The sequence below is a fragment of the Cibotium barometz genome, chromosome 3 (assembly GCF_041138505.1).
Source record: "Cibotium barometz isolate CiBa-2024 chromosome 3, ASM4113850v1, whole genome shotgun sequence".
NCBI classification, from domain to species: Eukaryota; Viridiplantae; Streptophyta; class Polypodiopsida; order Cyatheales; family Cibotiaceae; genus Cibotium; species Cibotium barometz.
Genome location: NC_141048.1, coordinates 8541646 through 8562984, shown reverse-complemented (window position 1 = coordinate 8562984; position 21339 = coordinate 8541646). Strand labels below are relative to the sequence as shown.

Genomic DNA, 21339 nt, shown 5'->3' with positions numbered 1-21339 from the left:
TGATCAATGTCACAAACACAATGATAGGACAAACATATTACAGGATGCCAACACTCTATTAGAGTGCAAGAAAATTCATATATTGGCTTTCGATCAATGTCACAAACACAATGATAGGACACATACAGGATGCCAACACTCTAGCGATTACATAGAAGAACCCGGTGTAGATGTTCCAAACCAATACAAAGGCAAGGAAACTGCAACTAAAACAAGAGTTGCATACTATGGAAAAGAAAAACATATCTATCAAGAGTATGCTTTAAAGATCAAGGACATTGTTAAATTCCTTGGGTCTACCAATGTATCGGTGGAAGATGATAATTTGGTGAGTGTTTATTTGAATGGGCTTGGCAAAGAGTACAAGCCATTCAAGACCTCCATTGCAACTAGAGAGAATATTCCCAACTTTCAAGAGTCAGTGTCAATGCTGATCATAGAATAAAAGACTCTAGGTGAGGACTCTTCTTCACAAAGCAAGGACACATCATAATACGACTTCTACTCTATTTAGGTAGAGGCAGAGGTATAGAGGTCGTGGTCGAGAGGCCAAGGTGGTGGAAATCAGAATAGTCAATTCCATAAGTCTGCGCATAGCCCTTGGCAACCAATCTTACCTTATACTTTCTCATTGAACCATCAGCGTTATGCTTGACTTTATACACCCACGTACATCCAATTTCCTTCTTTTCCTTAGGCAAAGGCACTAACTCCCATGTTACATTTGCATCCAATGCTGCCATCTCCTCATCCATGGCATCTTCCCATTTCTTATTTCCAAGTGCCTGCTTAAAACAAGTGGGCTCCAACTCCTGTATTACTTTAACCATGTAAGCATAATGATGGGCTATATATCCATCATATCTCACCCTGTCAACATGGTACCTAACTTTCGTAGACATATGTACACCTAGATCACTACCAACAGGTGTCCTCAAAACAACCTTGGTTCTCCTTACACCAAGAGTAACCACAAACGAAATGATAAGCTTCACATCAAGGCTCTGCTTAGAGCCGCTAGAATCACACGTGAGTGACCTGCTTGCTGACAGATCAGGCACAAAAGGTTGATTTACCTTTTCATTCCATCTGCATGATACATGTGTATCTACATCTGTCCTCAACCTTCCTGACCATGGACTAACATTGGATCCACTACTAGAGGACTCTCCAAGTCCACTAAGCACTTATGAGATTGATGCACTTATGAGATTGATGCACTATATATGGTGCAGCATCAGCACTTCTTACATCTGCATCTTCTGTTGCCTTCACCACCGCTGGTGCATACCAGCTACTCATCTCATCAAAGATAGCATCTCTACTTATTCCCATTTCACGAATGGTAGGGTTATAACATCTATAACCTTTCTGCTCCGTAGCATAACCAATACAGTTGCATTTCTCTACCTTTGGATCCAACTTTGTTCTTACTTCATCAGGAACATGCACATATGCAATATACCCAAACACTTTCAAGTGACACATCTGGTCTTATGCCTGTAAACTTTTGTTCAGGTATCATACCATGAACAACTGCAATGGGTGTCATGCTCATAATGTACACAGCAGTCGCTACTGCTTCTACCCAAAATAATAATACATATTCTTTTCATCCATCAAGGCACGTGCCACTTCTGCAATGTGCCTATTTTTTCTTTCTACAAACTATTCTATTGTGGAGCGTACCTACATGTAAACTGTCTCTTGATTCCCTGCTTTCTCAACAAGGAGTCGTTGAACTCATTGGAGAAATATTCTCCCCCACCCATCTAATCTCATGCATTTTATTTGCATGCCTTTTTCCTTCTTGACCAAGGCTTTAAATCTCTCAAAGTGAGCAAACACCTCACTTTTCTCCTTCATGAAGTAAATCCAACTTTCTGAGTGTGGTCATCAATGACTGCTGCATCCAAGAAGAGGAGATTCATCATGCTTGAATTCCACCCCCTCTTGTCCTAACCATTGCTTGTGGTTATTATTCCTATGTTAAGCTTTCCCTTCTAGGTGTCACTTGCTCCATGCCTCCAAAAACAACTTTTGGACTCTTCCCTTCTCTCCTACTCATTGTTCAATGAGAATGAGGGTGGGACAACCACCCCATATCTTCCTCTCCCTCACTAGCTTTTCATCTTAAATCTCCTTCCACCTCACATTGGTGGCTTCTTCAATACTCTCGTGTTGATCATGCTGAGCACGAAAACTCCAAATTACCTCGAGGCATTTTCAAGCTCCATTCACTTGAGATTTTAGGTGCAACTTATGATGGTGGAAAAGGTGAAGAGAAAAAAAAAGGGGAGAAAGGGATTATACGAGAGAAGAGCAACCCATCTTCCTAGAGGGGAATCCTCCCCATCAAGTAGTGAACCTACTCTGTTGGAACAACACAACCAAAAAGAACACAACCGAAAAGTGCATACACGCACAGACACACGTCCTGCAGCCTTGACCACAGACTCAATTGACCCTGTGGAGGAGAACACATAGTGGCACGCATCCCAACAATGCACACACTAAAGCATGAATGCAAGCAACAAAACGATATGTCTAATGTATGTATCGTAGAAACAAGCACCGAGGCATCAACAGTAACCCACTGTACGCTCTAAGGCCAAAATCCATTCTTGCTTGAGACTGATGTTGCAGGTCCCTGTGGTGCTCACCCCAAAGCTTGGTAAGTGTCTCAGATGGAGTGGAGTCGTCCTTATGGGGTGACAAGAAGAATGTAGCATCTCGAGGGAGGGTAGGAGTAGCGTGCTTAATAATACTCTATATAAGCCTACGAGTAGGGCAAACGATTCTTACATGCCAGCTTGAGACTGCATGTAATCTTGAGAGAGCAGGTAGTGGAATGATTCTTGAGGTAGGAGTAGCCTGCTTAATAATACTCCATATAAACCTGGAAGTAAGGCAAATGATTCTTACATGCCAGCTTGAGAGTGCATGTAATCTTGAGAGAGCAGGTAGTGGAATGATTCTTACATGCCAACTTGTTGAGATCTCATGCAAGTAATCTTTTGGCCCAAGGTCCTTAAAGTAATGGGCTCCCCCTGTTAGTTTGAATGCTTTTCCTATGTCAAGTCATTCTATGAGGTAATAACATGTCCACCAATAGGAACCATGTCGACATATTGATAAATTTATAACATTTCCCAGGCTGCCTTAGGTCCAAGATCCTCCCATAATTTACCCTTTTTTCACTGCCCGTAGATGATGCTGCAGATGAAGCACCTAGTGGGGGTTTCAACCCAAGACCTCCCACTCACAAGACAAACATCTCACCACTTGACCTACCACCTCATTGGCTAAATTTATATGACTATTCAACATTGCATAACTTGGTTGCATTCAAAATTAACCTGTCCCCGACCATACATCAAGGCAAATTTCATGTGGCACTCAAAATAGGAAGTGCTCCGCTTCTTTTCAAATAATTACAATTCTCCCTCTTCTAAAGCACGTCCAGCCAGTATGTTGTTGGACCTAGTAAAACTATATAATTTTCTTAAAGAGAGATTATAGTATATTTAGTGATCGACATCGATCACCTCCAGCCGGTGGAGCTAGCAGGGTTCAAACCCGTTTCCATACCCCCGAGGACTGATGCCTTCACCACCAGGCTACACGCCTGCAGACTCATAAAACTTACATCGTATTCATTATCAACAAGAAAATGGCTCTCAGAATTCTATGCAATCACTTCAAGCAGAGAGGAAACAATCCATAGAAAGTTTCTCAACTTTATTAGCATCAATATAGGCTAGCCTTACAAGAGACTCACCTGGTTTTAGCTAGCATCACAGAGACAGTAAAAAGGGCATCCCTCAACAATAAGTTACATGTCTACATGTAGATGGCCCACATGAAAAATTTCCAGCTTTGAAGAGCCAGAATACATTTGAATGGCAGGTGGCAAACCCAAGAATGCTGCTATGATTCAGCTCTTCAAAAATTGCTCCTTCACAGCAAAAAGCCTCAGAACAATTGCTAAGTTTTCTTGTGTTGCTGATTAATAATCAAAGCTTTAGCTTAGTCATAAAGTCCTTCCTGCTCCCACACCCCAACAAGAAAACTCACCATCTCCTGTGGCAGATAAACAGAAGCTGTTAAATGTACATTCCAGCCAAAATTCTATGCTAGTACTACTGCCACTGACACACCTACAGAACTTTCATACCCGTAGGGGTATAGGCTTGACAAATGGACGACTAGTACCCAGTAGGTCATCGTATGTCGATGTCCAGCTGCAAATGAACAACAAAAGTAAATATAATTTTTTACAAATATAAATCTGATACATAATTGAGAATGGCAAAAAAAACTTTCATATTACATTAGGAGAGAACTATCATACAGACTGGTCACTAAAAAAAAAAAAAAAGAGGAGACCATTCAAAAAGGACACAAGACATGCACGCACACAAGGGTAGTCTATCATACAGACTGGTCACTAAAAAAAAAAAAAAAGAGGAGACCATTCAAAAAGGACACAAGACATGCACGCACACAAGGGTAGTCTACCCCATCCCCCCCCATCCCTCCCCCCCCCCCCCCCCGCGCGCGCGCGCGCGCGCGCGCGCTGTTTGGACAAATGCACTGCCTTGGAATAGAAAGAACCAGCATAAACCAGCCAGCAGCACCTTGGACAAACACTTCAGAAAAGATCTGCATGTCCACAGATACAGAAGCGAGACCGAAAAGGACATGAAAGAGACTTAAGCAGAGATCAAACCTGATAACAGATTCACAAGGCTGCAATGACCTCAATCGTGGCCGATTTCCAGTCCAATCTCTCCTTTGCTCATTCCAGAGCATCAAACCTGCTTATGCCACAAGCTTAATATTTCCTCTAGAGATATCCATCCAAGTTGGAAACTGATTTTTTTTTAATCAGGGGAGATCTTCATCAAATGACATGATGGAAGAAAGAGAATGTGGTCCTGAGTGACTTAAATGAAAGAATGAGGGGATATGAGGGCCTTATATTAGACATTCACGATCACCACTAATATTTCTCAAACGATGCCAACTGCACATTTTCCTTTCAATAAATTAACCTACTGTATGCTGGGTCCACAAAATATGTCAACTAACCGTGATTTACAAAAGCAACACTGCTTGCATTGATGTTGGTCCCATGGGTTTCGAGAATTTGATTTGTCGTGCTTAGAGAAGAAAGGCTCCTCTGCGATGATCTGGAGTTCTTTGTAAAATTATCCACATCATTGGAGCTTGAAGTCCAAAAATCTTTTTCCGTGAGACTCTGCCCTCGTCGACGGCTCCTTCGCGAACTTTGATTTTTTGTAGCTTGATCCACAGAAAGTACAGTGGTAGACTTGGTACAAGTTCCAAAACAAGTACTGCACTGTTGCAAATGGAGACTACATTTAGAAAATAGAAAGTGGTAGAAACTGAGCATTACATTTTGTCCACTTTTTGAGCTGTTTTGAAGCAATTTCACCAGCATTGTGTAGATTTGACCAGCGTTCAATATGAACAGCAGTATATTGACAAACCTTCGACAGGAATTGACCAATGCTTTCTGACCAGATTTGAGCAGTTTTGATTTGTTTTGACCATTATTGATGAGTGTTGACCAGTTTTGGCACGTGAAAAAAAAAAGCAACAGGCTCTCTCCTCTCTTCACGTGCATGCATCATGGATGGGTGGCAGGCGAGAGAAAAAGTGAGACCAGGAAAGCAAGAGGCTTAGTATTGTGCATTAGGCTGCTTGCAAAAAAGCAGGCATTAAATTGCAGCTGTGTGAGCAGCTCAAATAGGGGCTGAGATTGCACAGAAGGCTATTTGTTGTATAGACAGCATGTAGAAGAGAAAAAGGGCCAAACAGAAGTGTTATCACATGTGGAAGCTGCTTTTGCACGTGTGAAAGGATTTGAAGAGGCTGTACGGGCAGGAAAATCCAAGTGGGCTATGCTTGCGTGTACTGACAGCACATGTAGTACTCCAGAGTGAGCTGTGCCGCTACATGTGCAGGAGGTCTATGCATTTGCATAGGAAGAGATTTGATATATATACCTAGATGAATCCAGGAACATGCCCAAATTCACCTTTTAGGAAGAGATTTGAGATTGAGTTTTGGGCTTCATCAACAACAAACGCACGATCTACATTGGCAAGAAAATTCTAGCTTTTTATTGCAACATTGCTGTATTAACTAAGGGGATTATTAAAATCTTATGGGCAAACCTGTTACAGATGAGAGAATGCGAAGTTAGAACAAGTAAAGCCTGAAACTGAACAATCACCACACCGAAAGGGAGTAAAATCCTGACCTTTCTCCTTTAAGTTGCAAGTGTTGGAGAATGTACATGTGGAAGCATAAACTGAACAAGAGAGAGTAGAGAGAGCTTGTGGACAAGATCACCTTTTATAATAGCAATAGGCTTTACAATGGCAATAGCCAACAAGAGATGTTTGAACAATGTGCAAGGGAATGGATGATGAGGTGTACGATGGGAGGTCTCCTTTTATAGTGCAGTGTGGGAGCTGGCCGACAGCTCCACAACTCCCTAAAATAGGAGTAAATGAATAAAATACCAAAAAATGGGTAGAGCCCATAAATATACAATACACTGAGATGCACTAATTCTAACACCCCCTCTGCAGCTCATAGCGTGCAAGAGTCTAGAGAAGATAAGTTAATGAAGATGCAACCATGGACCCTCCAGCACCGCGAATATTGGAATCAACTCAAAGAGAGCACTCGCCAACCTGTTTCCTCGAAACAAAATGCCACCACGAATAGCAAGGAACTTTGCTTGGCTACAAATTCCCACACAAGTGTGCAATGAACTCCAAGAATAGATGACAAACTGCTGGACACACCGCGCCCATAATCCCCAATAATGGACAAAAAACACATCACGTCCCAAAAGCCTTAAACAATGAACTCGGAACAGATCCAATTCATAATTTCTGCTACACCAAAGATAACCATGTCCTACCAGATGTCTACTGCTTGGAACTCCGAATCACGGTTCCCATGCACCAGTAAGTGCAGCTGCAATCAGCCCCCTCTCCCGCCCACAAGCCTCATATGGCTGGAAGCACATGGGGAGAACTGCATGTATACTAGACAAGTACACCATTTGGGTCCTCCTGAGCCGGAAGCGTCCTAGGAGCCCTAGAAGAGGTACTAGAAGAATCTGTATCGCTGTCATGATGGTCCGCACAAGCACTAAATACGCCTTCGAAGCCCGATTCTCCTAGTCTTGTAATTCCGCAAGGAATTCATCCTCTTGATCCTGAGTCTACTGCCTAGAGTTCTGAGGACACTCGGGCTTCTTCTCACTGCCCTGAACAATATCCCACAAACCCTTGTGGATGAACCAGATCCGCATTTGCAGCTTCCAATGGGCATAGTTGGGTCCGTTCAACTTGTCATACTTGTTCGTAAGGGGGGAGCCATATCCACAACAACAAAGAACACAAATCTCAGCTCTCCAAGACTCCTCTCAAGTGCTTTCCAACGAAGCGAGGATCCAGAACCAATCAGCCCCCTCTCAAATCTCAGAGAGAGAGGGGCTGGACAGCAACAAAACAGTCCTAGAACCACCAAGAACCTCCTACTAGAAGGGTAGGGACTCATGGAGGAAGAAGAAGATGTAGAGCCACTTGTCTGGAACACCACATGCAAGAAACTCACCACAAACAGATGTTGAAGCAGAAAACATAGCCAAAACACTTCACAACCTGCCTCTATAGAGCAAAACGTAGCCTTGAGGGCTGGCCGACAGCAAGCACATGGTGGCGGTGTGTGAAAATATACCCAAAAGGGTATTTTACCCAATCCAAAAAGGGTTATTTGGTCATTTTGATTTTACCTTTATTTGCTGGCCGACCAGCACCCTCCCTTCCTATATATATGAAGGGCATCTTCATTCAGCAATACTCAAGAGAGCACCTCCTCTGCTGGTCACCAACTTCTGAGTCACCATACGACAGGTGCAACAACCTACCACCTCTTCTACTCCACTTGTCACGTGCATCCCGCACTTGGATGCCACGTAGACATTTCTGTACAGAAGGTGCAGGACCTGGGATGGTGAACTGGTCCCATGTGAGCCCAGTCCGGGACGAGTCAGCCAGGGATCCATCTCAGTCGTCCGAGGTCAGGTGTGCATTGTCCTGCACATGAGTCCAAGGTCAGGTGTGCACTGTCCTGCACATGAAACAGTGCCAGTCCGCGCTGTGAGTCTCCCTCTAGAATGATGTCAGTGGTTCTGTGTATCTGGTTTGGTACCGGATGCCAGATCACTGAGTAGATTAGGTTTAGGACAAGGGGCCAGCCCATAGGGCTACCCCGGATCTGAGTGTGGGCATGGGAATGGTGTAGAACCACCCCCCCCATGAGGGCCAAGAAGGCCCAGGCTGAACCCACCAGCCATGGAGGGGCTGTAGGACAGCCCTAGGGCACAGATAAGGCAATCTCCAGGAGATTACAGCCTTTATATGGCTGTAGGGCATGTATGGGGCAGCCCATACAGGCTGCCCAGCCTTGGGATTGTGGACAAAAGTGGTGTCCAGCCAATCAGAAGCAGGCGCATCACTTTCAGCCTGTTAGGAAAAAAAGGTAGTATTTTTTGGGATTTAATTCAGCATTTATTGCTGAATTTCACCAGTCGTGGGACATAGCTTGTTTTTTCAGCTGGCCGACTGCTCCTCACAGGAGGAGTATATATAGTGGAGGCCATAATCCCATCATTCATCTCAGTTTTCACCAAGTGCTCAAGCCAATCAAGGGCCAGTCAAGCCAAGGAGATTGCCAAGCAAAGGGGTGGACTTCTGAAGGTCAAGGGCAGGATTTTCCAGCCAAGAAAAGGTCAAGTTTTCTGTATTTGTTTTCAGATTTACATCATTCTAATAAAGCAAATACACCATCCGTGGTGGGGGCCCTACAGAGGGTAATTGGGACCCAATACTGTGTCCTCTCCATCTCCCCCTTCTCTCTCTATTTTCTGCACATCTCCTTTCAGTTTGTGCGTTAATTCCGTCGCGAAAAGAGTGCTGATTTCTGAGTTTTGAAGTACCGATCCTTCTCCGAAGCTTCCGCATATTATAGTGGTATCAGAGCCTACTTCAAGGACAAAGATTCAACAAAGAAAACCAAAAAATTTTTTCGCTCGTGTGGTTGGTTTTTAGACGCCGGTGGACTACCCCTTTCGGAGTGACTCCTGTCCCTCGAAGGACGGTTGGTTTTTAGCCTCCGGAAGTCTCCCACACAGATAGTGGATGGTCAGATTGCGTTCCGGAAAGGAATTGCATTTTCCCGCTATGGCGAGCTTTGGCGACAAGAGAGAACCAGAACCATGGGACCAGAGTGCACCAGGCAGCCTAGCTAGGGCACCCGGTTTGAGTGTCACAGACATGTTCCAGCAGATGATGCGAGCAATCGCAGACCAGACAACCAAGTTGGATGAGTAGAAGGCGCGGATTTTGGCTCTGGAGGAGCGTTCTCGCTCTCCAGCGTCGCGTTTTCCATCTCCTCCTCCCTCTCCTTCCATATCCCAGATACCAAATCCTCGTCACAGGGACCCTCTCGCTGGGTCACAGCCGCAACCAAGCTCCTTGCTTGAGATGCAGATGCGTGCATTGGAGATCCAACAACGAGAAGACGACGCCATGCGACGCGTGGAACACGAGCGTTACCTCAGAGTTTTGGACGCCACATTGACACCGACGACGCCCTCGAATCATTTTCCCGAGAAAATGAATTTCAGTAAGTATAATAGTAAACTCGATCCCACAACTCTTTATTCATGGTTGCATCAATTTGAAGCTTACTTTGCCGCAGTTAGGAAAACAGATACTGACAAAGTGATCTTAGCTAGTTGGTACTTGGAAGGTGAGGCCATTCCTTGGCGGACTCAGTGGGCTCATGCCCACACCAGAGCAGGTATGGCAGCTTATGTGTGGGACGAGTTCGTCCGCGACCTTAAGCAACGGTTTCTACCGCCCCACTACCCTGAGCGACTCGAAGATGAGTTCAGGGGAGCACGTCAGAATGCGCCACCAGTCCTTCAGTTTGCCAATAAAATTTCGACCTTGTGTCTACAATTAGGCTTATCTGATTCGGACAAGAAAGGGACATTACTTGGGATATATAATTAGTGCTGAAGGCATTCGACTTGATCCGGCTAAAGTGGCCGAGATTGTTAACTGGGAAGTACCTCAGACCGCTTATGACATTAGATCATTTGTGGGTATATGCCAGGCATATTCCACCCACATTGACAAGTTTTCTGATCTCTCGGCAGACCTCACCGATCTGCTAAAGGGAGTGAAAACAAGAAGGCAAAAGATTCGAATGACTCCACGAGCGTTGGAGGCATTCCAGAACCTCAAGGTGGCTTTGTCAGAAGCGCCTTGTTTAGCCCTTGCCTCGTGGGAAGAACCATTTCAAGTGATCACCGATGCGAGTAACATCGCAATTGGAGGTGTGTTGCAACAAAATGGTCATCCAGTAGCTTACATGTCTCGTAAGTTACTGCCCGCCGAAAAGAACTACTCAGTCTATGATCGTGAACTCCTAGCAGTTATACAGGCCTTGAAACATTAGAAACATTTCCTGTATGGCCGTGACTTCGAGATTCGCACTGACCATCAGGCATTGCGTTGGATTCAAACGATGCCAAGTGCACAGTGGAGTGATCGACAACACCGCTTGAGTACCTTCCAAGAAAGGCCAATCCAGTGTGGCTGATGCTTTAAGCAAGAAGGGACAAGTATCTACGATTCAAACCACTAGACTTGACCTTGTTGGTACAAGACTAGAAGACATAAAGCACATGTACGCGGATTCCGAGGAATTCGGTACTCAATGGGAACAGGCATTGGATGCCACAGGACCATGCCATTTTCTGATACGCGATGGTTGGCTTTTCTACAAAGGCCGACTATGTGTCATGAAGTCATTCCGGGCAGCTCTTCTCCATGATGCCCATGACACCATTACAGGTGGTCATAGGGACATGAATTTGACTCTGGAGAAATTAGAACGGCAATACTATTGGCCAAAGATGAGGCGTGATGTGTTTACATATGTACAACGCTGTGACATTTGTCAAAAGGTGAAAGCTCCTCGTGGAAAGAAGATAGGGTTGTTACAGCCTTTGCCAATTCCTGAGGATCCTTTCCAGGACATTTCGATGGACTTTGTCACAAATCTACCTCCCAGTCCGAGTAAGCGTAATACGCAGTGTTTAACTATTGTTGATAGGTTCAGCAAATTTGTTATGCTTATTCCTTGCAGGGCCAATGTGACCGCCGAGGATGTTGCCCAGCTATTCATTCGGCATTGGTACCCGATTGGCGAGATTCCTAGAACCATAGTGTCAGACCGAGATGCCAAGTTTACCAGTCATTTTTGGAGGGCATTGTTTGATAATTTTGGTACTAAGTTGAATTTTTCCAGTGCATTCCACCCACAGACAGATGGCCAGACAAAGATATACAACCAGTTGGCCTTTAATGTGCTGAAGTGTTATGTCCACGATCAGCAAGGTAAGTGGGAATCGTTTTTGCCTTTAGTTCAAGCTGTTTTGAATGACTCTTTTTCTTCAGCTATTGGCAGGACTCCATATGAGGCAGCGTTTGGAAGGCCTTTCCAGTCGTTGTTAACCAGGACTTCGTCTTCAGTACCTGAGGCGAACAGAGTGACGGAGTCTTACCAGGAGATCCTAGAGTCCGTTAAAGACAGATTGGCTAAAGCGCAAGAGGCCTACACTCGACAAGCCAATAAAGACCGAAGGGACATGAAGTTTTCGGAAGGAGATTGGGTGTATCTTCGGATTATGAAGCAAAGATTGAAGCAGGTGGGCAAGCGATGCCCAAAGTTGTCTTTCAGGAGCTTCGGACCATTTCCCATCCGGAAAAAGATTAATGAGGTGTCAAGTGCTCAAGCCAATCAAGGGCCAGTCAAGCCAAGGAGATTGCCAAGCAAAGGGGTGGACTTCTGAAGGTCAAGGGCAGGATTTTCCAGCCAAGAAAAGGTCAAGTTTTCTGTATTTGTTTTCAGATTTACATCATTCTAATAAAGCAAATACACCATCCGTGGTGGGGGCCCTACAGAGGGTAATTGGGACCCAATATTGTGTCCTCTCCATCTCCCCCTTCTCTCTCTATTTTCTGCACATCTCCTTTCAGTTTGTGCGTTAATTCTGTCGCGAAAAGAGTGCTGATTTCTGAGTTTTGAAGTACCGATCCTTCTCCGAAGCTTCCGCATATTACAGGACTCATCACCTACATCAGGGCTGTCTACTGCGTTTCTCCATCACCTACATCAGGGGAGTGTTCTGCGTTTTGTCATCGCCTACTTCAAGGTTGATCTCAGCGTTTTCACCATCAGGTACACTTCTGCGTTTGTTCTTCAGCACACCATCTGGATGACTTCAATGTTTCTACATAAGAAGTACTTCAGCGTTTACATCAGCCTTACATCAGGCATATATCAGCGCTTACATCAAGCTTACTACGGCACTATTATCTGCGTTTTTTGGGACAGCAGCCCTCTCTGCTCCTTCAGAGTCTCACATAGAGCTCATGTACTGGATTTCATCATTTATATATACATCCCCATTGCGTGCTATGTGATTTGCTCTGATCTCTCATATATTCGGTCCTTTGGTCTCTTTTGCCCTCACATGGTATCAGAGCTATCGTGAGCAAAAGGATTGATGTCATGACCCTGTGAAATTGGTGCAGCATAAGTGTGAGCATGGTGGTCGGTGAGCAAGTTATATATTTAAAGGTTCATACTTGGGGACAAAAAGGAAACCCATGTGTGGACAACCCCAAGTGTGAAGGGGACAAAGGAATTAAAATTTAAAACGTTTTTTAACCTTTGGTGGCCAAGAATTAAAGTTCAAAAGGTTTTATAACCTTGGGAGGCCCCTAGGCTATTTATGGAGGCTACTCTACTTTTGGGGGGACACGCCTTTTTTTCTCTCTCATGCTTTTTGGGAAAGGGGGCTGGCGGGCAGCGCTGAACTCTGGTTTTCTGGAAAAAACAGCTACAGGCGGGCTGCGCTTCAGACTTACTCTTGCTTTTTGGAAAGGGTTACAGGCAGGCTGTGCTGCAGAGTGCAGAGGGGCAGCTTAATAACTCCTTACGCATGCTTTTTGCAGACTGAAGCTGGCTGCTGTACTGCGCTACAGGGCAGAGACACAGGCCATCTTTTCTCTCTCACTCTTTGGCTTTTGGAGGACAGAATTGGCTGCTGTGCTGCAGAGTATACAGGCGCCTGCAGGATCATCTTCTTCTCTCTCCTTTGCTTTTGGCAAGAAGCTGACTGTCAGCTGAGAAGCGTGGACTGTAGGAGGGAAACACAAGGCTGGACAACAGGTTCTCTCACAGGTTTTTTCTCTCCCGGCTGCAAGACAAGAGGGCAGGACTGAACAGGGCTTTTTCTCGCGTCTCTTCTATCTTGTGAAAAGCGACACAAGGACTGTAAGTTTCTCTCTCTTTGTGAGCAGGTGGGACTGGTCACTGCAGGTGTCATATTGAGTCTCTCTTTTCACTGGCTCGTGACTGTTCCGGAGTTGTTCTCTCTGGCCCTTTGTGAGAGGAAGGGTTTGGCAATTCAGAGGGTTGAAACAGGGCAAGATTGTGGACTGATTTGGAAGAGTTTGTGGACTGTTTTCATGGCTGAGATTGTGGCTATGTGCACGGTTCAATCAGATGCATATTTAAGGCCTCAAGGATGCACTGCCTCTATGCTAAGAGGTCCAGAGGATTGGCAAATTGGACTTGCAGACATACGAGCCATGAATGGCCATGTTGTAATCATTTAATTGAAATTGAATAAAGAAATACCGAAAGGGGCGGCAAGCTTTGGGGCCAACAGGTGTCGTTCTCTTTCATGTGTTGGAGCACTCTAGCTCCCATATAATTGTTTTATTGGCTGGACTACAATTGGATTGGGTGACTGCTAGTCTACCGCATTTTGGTTTCTACCAAAGGCCGGTTTCAATTGAAGACCTTGAGAGCACACAACATGGATCGTCTACCCAAGATTCCGGAGGATCAGCCTTTCTTACCAAATATTGATTCTCCTTATTCAGATATAGATCACATGGAGGATGGGACTATCGCATGGAGGATGGGACTCCTCATTCACTGGAGAGCCATGTTTGAGGTCTTTCATTGGGAGATGACCAACTGATTTTACCTACTCACCCTCTACATCCTTGGCATATGGTTTCTCTTCTCCGAGCTCATCAGCCGTTACTTCCAAAGGAGGATACATAGCCACAGCCAGTGTGCCAGTATTGGACCTAGGTATTCAGCCTCATCTCGAGAGACCTACTTCTCATTCTAGCCGACAAACTAGACTTCGGTATGGGAGTTTTCTCAAGAAGGACACTTACCTCCTCGATCGTTCAGAGATCCATCATCATCAACCCTGCCGGTGACCGCGTCAAGTTCGTATGTGCTTTTTAGTACGTATGTTCCTAACTCTACCCAGGTATCTTCTTCTGTAGCAAAAGTTCAACAAACGGTACCATCAACTACCCTCGATCCCTGGCATTTTGTGAACCCAAACAGAGGAGGGTCTAGGAGTACAATTCACTCTCAGACTTCTGGTGTTCAAGGAGGTAACACTGTTTTCTCCTCTGGTTCACTTGTTGTTCCTGCTCCTAATGTGTTATGGAATACTGCTCAACTTCAAGCACAAAACCCTGCCACCCAACCCATGGCTTTTCCTACTAGTGTTGGTGTGCAGTCATCACCACCTGCACCTCCTTTGGGTCTTGGGTATGGGTTCTACCCATCCCAGGTATCTCTCAGCACTATGCCCTCTAGCACTACGGTGCCACCCAGCATTCCGAGGTATCAGGTGGTTTACCAACCCATCTCTGGTACTAATGTTTTTCCTAATTATGTGCCCGCTCAAATATTCATGCCTCAACCAGGTATTCCACCTATGCTGAGTGCCCAAACTTATATTCCATCTTATGGAGTACCGTCGACAGGTCCCACCATCTTCCTTTCATGTTTCTGTGTCCAGAAATGCTTTCACAGAAAAGACTCGTTTTATCAGGCCTAATTATACCACCTGGGCTTTGCCTCAATACAAGGCTACAGCAATTGTTTGGAGTGTCTTGACGACACAAGCAATGCAAATCTCTGCACAATCAAGGCTTGTAGAATGGAAAGCCCCAATTTTTTGTGCACCAGAGAGCTGAATGATATGCCAATTGCACACAAATGCGAAAAGCCCCAAATTTTAATGCACCGTTGGGCTCAATTTTGTGCCAATTGCACATAAATTGCAAAAGTCCCAGATCCCTGTGTATCGTGTAGCTACAATTGTGCAATTAAGCACAAATTTTTGAAAACCCCAAATTTTTGCAGAGCTTGCAGCTTTAATTTTTGCACTTAAGCAAAAAATCATGTAGTTGCGTGCATGAAATTGTCCTGTCTGCCCCTTGAATTATGCAATTAAGCATGAATCTCAAAAAAATCCCCAATTTACACTGAACCCTGCACCAAATGTTACTCTGTACTACTGCCTGCACCTGGAATTTTGCAATGAAGCATGCAATTCACAAAAGTCCCATGAATAGAACCCAAAATCAAGTACCTACATGGCTTGCACCAGATCTGTTTCTGTAGAGGGGTGGAGAGGCAGGCCGCCAAAGCTGAGAAGGTCACCTCATCCTGAGTGTCCACCTGACTGCCTCACCGCACTGCTTGTGCACATACGAATGGACAGGCAGACAGCAACTGGATAGCAGCAGAGGTGACAGACAAACGACGAACAAGCAACAGGACGGCACCAGCAAGCTAGACGAAGAAAGATTCGGCAATGGCAGTTGTGAGCAACGAATAGGGACGGCGCCAGCGAAGCGACTAACGGTGACCACAGAACTGAAACTCTCGACGAAGTGATGGATGGTGACCTATCGGACTGGGAGGCTGACAAATGGCGGAAGTGCCGGACGGAAGGGAGCCAAATTTTTTGAAATTCTGTCAGATGCCACGTAAGCCTTAAAGCGGGCTGAGCTTTGCCCACTGTGGTTCGAGGGCCCCCACTTGGCCGGGCGGAGGTGGTTGCACTAGCACCACCGAGTTTGGTGGTCGAAATGGGCAGCAATAGCCAGCCCTGGTGGCGAGCTGGGCATCCAGAAAGGGCGACGCAAAGAAGCAAAGTCACCGGATGGAAATAGCGACGAAAAGAAGCAGGGTCGCCAGATGGAAACGCCGAGCTTGGTGGTCGAAATGGGTGGCAACAGCCAGCCCTGGTGGCGAGCTGGGCGGCCGGAAAGGGCGACAGAAAGAAGCATAGTCGCTGGACGGGCAGGTGCATCCAGGAGCAGCGAACAATGGTGGCCTGCACGAGAAGGGGCAGCCAGGAGAGCAGCTCTAATACCACTGTTGGCCCAAGCTGGAGAGCTGCAGCTGAACTAGGGTTTGGCACAATGAAGTGCACACACACAGTGAAGAGGATGAGAGACGCAAAGAGAAAACCCAAAGGGAAAAAGTGCCCTTGGTTAGCCCATGTTCACATGTGGCACTACTCATATTATATATGCCAATATGGGGCTGATTTTGATGACTGCTGGTCTGTGCATCAATGGGGCTACCTAGCTGCTACAAGGAATGAATGCTCAGATGAGGGATTTGCAGCCCTTTTCATAGGGTTTTCTCTCCTATTTAACTGGTCAGCCTGTTCATTCAGCAGCACAACTCGCCAAATGGGAAAAACCTGAGTCCCACTCTCTCTTAGGGGCTCTTCACATGCCCAGCCCTTGGCTAGCTCTGGACTGAAAAGGGTTGTTTTGCGATGCCTATGGGTGGCCAGAAGCTGGCTCATACTGTCTGCCTTGCTACAAGTGCTGCCCATGCTGTCCCTGCTGAATTGTTTGCCCATCCTTTACTGTCCATACTGGCCTACCACTCTCAAATGCCTAATATCCCTTGGACAAACATGCAACTGCACTACCCATGTGCATCCCAAACCTCACTAATCATCGCCACCTCTGCCCCTTTATATCATAGGTCTCACAGCACCCAGCAGTATCTGTTAAGCTCTAAACCTGATGGTCCCAATTAGTAAAGAAAAAGTATGACTTCTTTTTTGTTAAGATTCCTAATATTCATTTAAGATGGTACTTTTACTCTGTTGAGGCCCAACATGGCCTTTTCATGGTCAAAGCTCTACATGGACCAATAAAGAACAGTCTACATAAGGCGGTCAAATCTTGGCATAGTGGATGCTCCATTTTGAAGGGTCTCAAGACGGTAGTGTGCCTTCTCTCTTTTGCATTTCCAGTTACAGTTATCCAATGTGCAAGTTGTTGGATGATCCATCTTGGTAAGTTGTCTGATCGTTCTAGCCTCTGATTTGCACAGACTGGAAAGCCTCAATCACTTTTCCAGCAACTTGATCTGTTTTTTCTGGCCTCTTTCATATTTTCCCCTCATCCTGCTAAAAGTTTGAGACAGCACTCTGCACGACCGAAGATACATAGATAACACTTGCACATTGTAAACACGGTGTGTTAAATATGAAATGTATCAATCAAGATTTTCCACAAAAGGTGTTTTGGTCAATGCCAACTTTGTCAGCCTGGCCATACCCCCTGACGTGCTGCAAGGCAGTGAAGTGTGGCCTGTGCCCATGGTAGGCAACAAAAGCTCATTGCAAGGCCAGAGGGAGCGGTTGACCATAGGAATAGGGTGACCTTGCAGTGGAGGAAGCTTTTATAAAGAACTCAGCTAAAATCTGGCTTGTCATGCCTCTTGTTCTTTAGATAATGTCTGTAGTGTGGCACAAGATAGCAAACCTGTTCATTCAGAGCTGCCCCTGCACTGATTTCAACACATGGGGGACCACAGCCTGGGCTATGGCTCTTCTATGCTATAACCAGGACAGCACTGGCATGACATTATCCTAAGATCTCCACTCCATCACTATAACAGAGACCAAACAAGCCCCTTCAAACCATAGTCACAAGAAACATTTCAAAGTTCGTTTCCAGGTTTTTGGGGTTTGATTTTGAAACATTTCCTCCCGCTTTTTTTTTATTAAAAAAAAAACCGATATATATCAAAAAAAATCAAAATATTAATTATTTTTTAAATACAATTAGAGCATTTAGAGACCATTATATACAATGCACATTGCGTATGGATGACCAAAAAACATGATGATTCATGAATTTAAAAGCTTGAAACTTCAAAACTTTAAGCCATAAACTTCAAATCTGGATTCCATATGCAAATTCAGTGTGGAAATTAGGAAAATTTTAAAATAGGGAGACCCAGAATTGTTTGGAGATGTGACTCGGGAGATAAGAGATGGAGCTTCAAAAAAGGAAGGAGGAGAAGGGAAGGAAAGGAGAAGTAAAGGAAGGAGAAGAGAATAAAGAGAAGCGCACATAAGGAGAGGGGAAGAAGGAGAAGAGAAGGGAAGGAAAAGGAGAAGAAGGAGAAGGGAAGGGAAGAAGGAAGACCAAGGCCTGAGGGGGAGCAAGGGTTGCTCACAAGCACACAAAGGAGGACAAAAACAGCTCGCAAACAGGCCGAAAACAGGGACAAACAAAAAGCGGTCAAAATAAGCAAGAAAAAAATAAACCTCTAAAATTTGGGTGAAACAGGATTTTTGGGAGGTTGTCGGTTTTTGGGAGCATTTCATGTGTGTCGTCCATTTCGTGAGCATGAAAAGCGTTTTTTTTATTTCCCTGCTTCAAACCTTGGGACCCTTCCACACCACAAGACTACAGGTGGGGGAAAATCCAACCACCCTACTACTTATGACATTTGGCAGGCATGCTACATGCAGGCAGCAGAGCACCTCTGCAGATATTTGGAGCCTTGATCTTTTCTTGACCCACGCTTGGATGGTGTTATCGGCCCCAAGTTTGCCTTTTCTCTTTCCCCAAATATGTGATCTCCCTCTTAGAAGAGACAAGCCGTGGAGAGAGGGGGGGGGGGGGGGGGGCATTTCAATATTCTTTTGGATTTGAGGGTTGCAATCAGCTCTATCTGACATACCTTCCAATCTGCTGACAATAGGATCTCTTGTCTTACCAAGTTGCAACACAAAAAACCCCTTGTATCAATAGTGATTAGAACCAACTAGCATCCCAAGGAAGAGAAGATAGCATGAGGCTCATTAAGAGCTCGAACAATCACAACAGAAAACTCACAAACTCTGAAAGGAGGACAAGGGAAACAAACAGAAGGACAGGTTCTGAGGTACTTAAAACTTAAGATGCATATTAGCAAAAACCTATTCTAAATGCCTCATCTTCACCAGCTCACAAACAGTACACCACATGAAATGTTACAAACCAATGCTCGACTATCATTATGTTGCACCTGAATCCATCTAACTCATGTTTGTAAGGAGGAGGAGCCAAAGTGCTCGGCTTCCCGGTTTGGAAGTCGGTTGAGACCTTGTGGTGGTTGGTGGTAGATTGCAAGGTCTGGCTCAAGTCAAAAAGACTAACATGCAGTGTACACAAACTAGAACTATCATGGAGGTATTGAATAATGGTTTTTGCAGAAGCCATAAAGGAAGTGCAGTTTTGTGCAAAGGAGTAACAAAGTTTTTAAAAAAGCTCAAAGTCAGCATAAGGCAGATTTGAAGCATGATCATGAACAAGAGAAAGGTTCTAATCTTTGAAAAATCAAGTGTTAGAATAAAGCAAAGCAGGTAGCTTAGAAAAATCCTTGAAATCCAAAATCAACTGATGGAACAAAAAGACACACATTAGAGTTCTGCAACAGTAGAGACTCTACCTTCCTCCTCATGCAATGACTTTGTACAGAAAAGGCACTCACCCCATGCATGCAAGATGCTGACAAACTGCAGACGCCAGGACTTTTAAAGCAAGCATGCGTCTGATAGCTACTAGATTTCGGCAATTAATTCTGTCAAGAACAATTCTCGTCCCTTGAATACCTTCCCCTTGAAACCACCTTATAACCAAAAACAATCATAGCCGGTCTCCAAAAACTATACCTGCCATGCAATATTGGATGCACAAAGAAGTCAGAATAAGCTTTACCCAACGCTTACCATTGAAACACGTCTGAGATAAAGCACTTAAAATATGCAAGTTGTGTGAACTCTATCATTGCTCAATGTAAAAAAGATATGCATGTGGGAGGACATCATCCTTACAGAACAACATGAGTATAACTTAGTTATATGGTAAGGCCTTACAGCAGAGTTGAACCCATGGCCAGCTGCATAAAATGAGTGAACAGGCTGCCGAATTTTAACCAGCCAAAGAGAAAGTTTACATGCTTGGCTGACCACCCCCTTGGCTCCTCAATGCAAATAGGCACTGTCACGACCCTCTAGCACACTGGCATGATAAGAAGACACCAGGCACTCCACTTACCTCATTCTACTCCTTAAAACAGTATAGTGTGTATGAAGCTCTAATTGGGCTGGAAACTACGCAAGGGCACATAAGGGACTATGATGAGGTATTGGGTCCCTAATTAAATCCATCTGGACTTGTGATATGGCCTGGCAGTTATGTTTCTGTGACCATAAATCTCATACTAATGAGATTTATGGTCACAGAAACATAACTGACGCGGAAAAAAACATCGGTCCACTGTTAAAGATTGCATAGAGCATCCATCCTTTCGCTAAGAAAACATAACGTATGCACGCTCATAGTCAACAAGCCTGGCCCCTTTAACTGTTGATTTTCATGACCCTCTATTTCTAATCCAACACTCAAGCCAAAATCCCTCAGATTTTGGAAGCTTACGGTTAAGCAGGAACCCATTGGTGTAGAATACTTGTACAACTTCAAATCTGTAAGGCAAACCCTGATCTGGGGCTTGTTCGTACAGAAATTGGAATGTATGAAATACCCAAGATGCAAGGAAGCTTACCCGAGCTAAGGTGAATCTCCCTCGAACTGTCTTTTGGGAGAAATCTCAGTAAAGGAAACTGAGATCTGTTAATGCATAGCTCCGCTCTTCAAGCTGATCCGCCGCTTTATAGTGAAGAACGATGACGACGATGACCGGCTATGGCCAGTCTCTTCTGTCGGAGAACCTTACCTACCGTACTCCTCTGGCCAAACTATGGTTGTCTTTTTTGTTTTGGCAATTTCTTACACAGTTGTTGAGCACTACCAAGAGTTTCAACCATTTGATTTGACAATGCCTTTTTTTAAAATTTACGAATGAGAAATTTCATAAATAGCATTAAAGCATCCAGTAAAAATTACCACCCATGCATTTTTTTTAAAGCCACAAATGAAAAATCCCACCAAATGCTTGCCTCACTAAAGCAACTAAGTCATAAAATAGCACCAAGACTTTATTAAAGCAACAAGTGGA

The 21339-nt window shown here is 44.7% G+C and overlaps 1 protein-coding gene across 4 annotated transcripts; it reads right to left on the bottom strand.

Annotated features, from left to right (window-relative positions):
* Positions 1–3403: 3403 nt before the first annotated feature.
* LOC147639670 (uncharacterized) lies at positions 3404–21119 on the bottom strand. Of its 4 annotated transcripts, XR_015261782.1 has the most exons (7): positions 20887–21119; positions 19813–19993; positions 5095–5360; positions 4733–4820; positions 4178–4244; positions 3782–4083; positions 3404–3628 (listed from the first exon to the last, which is right to left on the bottom strand). XR_015261782.1 is itself a non-coding variant. In XM_086772590.1 (6 exons), the coding sequence occupies exons 2-6, from the start codon at positions 19866–19868 to the stop codon at positions 4030–4032; spliced, it is 531 nt and encodes a 176-aa protein (XP_086628716.1). In that variant the 5' UTR covers positions 19869–19993; positions 20887–21119; the 3' UTR covers positions 3725–4029. The 4 variants fall into 4 exon arrangements, 3 of the variants coding, with proteins under 3 accessions (XP_086628716.1, XP_086628720.1, XP_086628723.1); XM_086772590.1 differs by lacking the exon at positions 3404–3628 and having other exon boundaries at positions 3725–4083; XM_086772594.1 differs by lacking the exons at positions 3404–3628; positions 20887–21119 and adding an exon at positions 20198–20695 and having other exon boundaries at positions 3725–4083.
* Between the last annotated feature and the right edge of the window lie 220 nt (positions 21120–21339).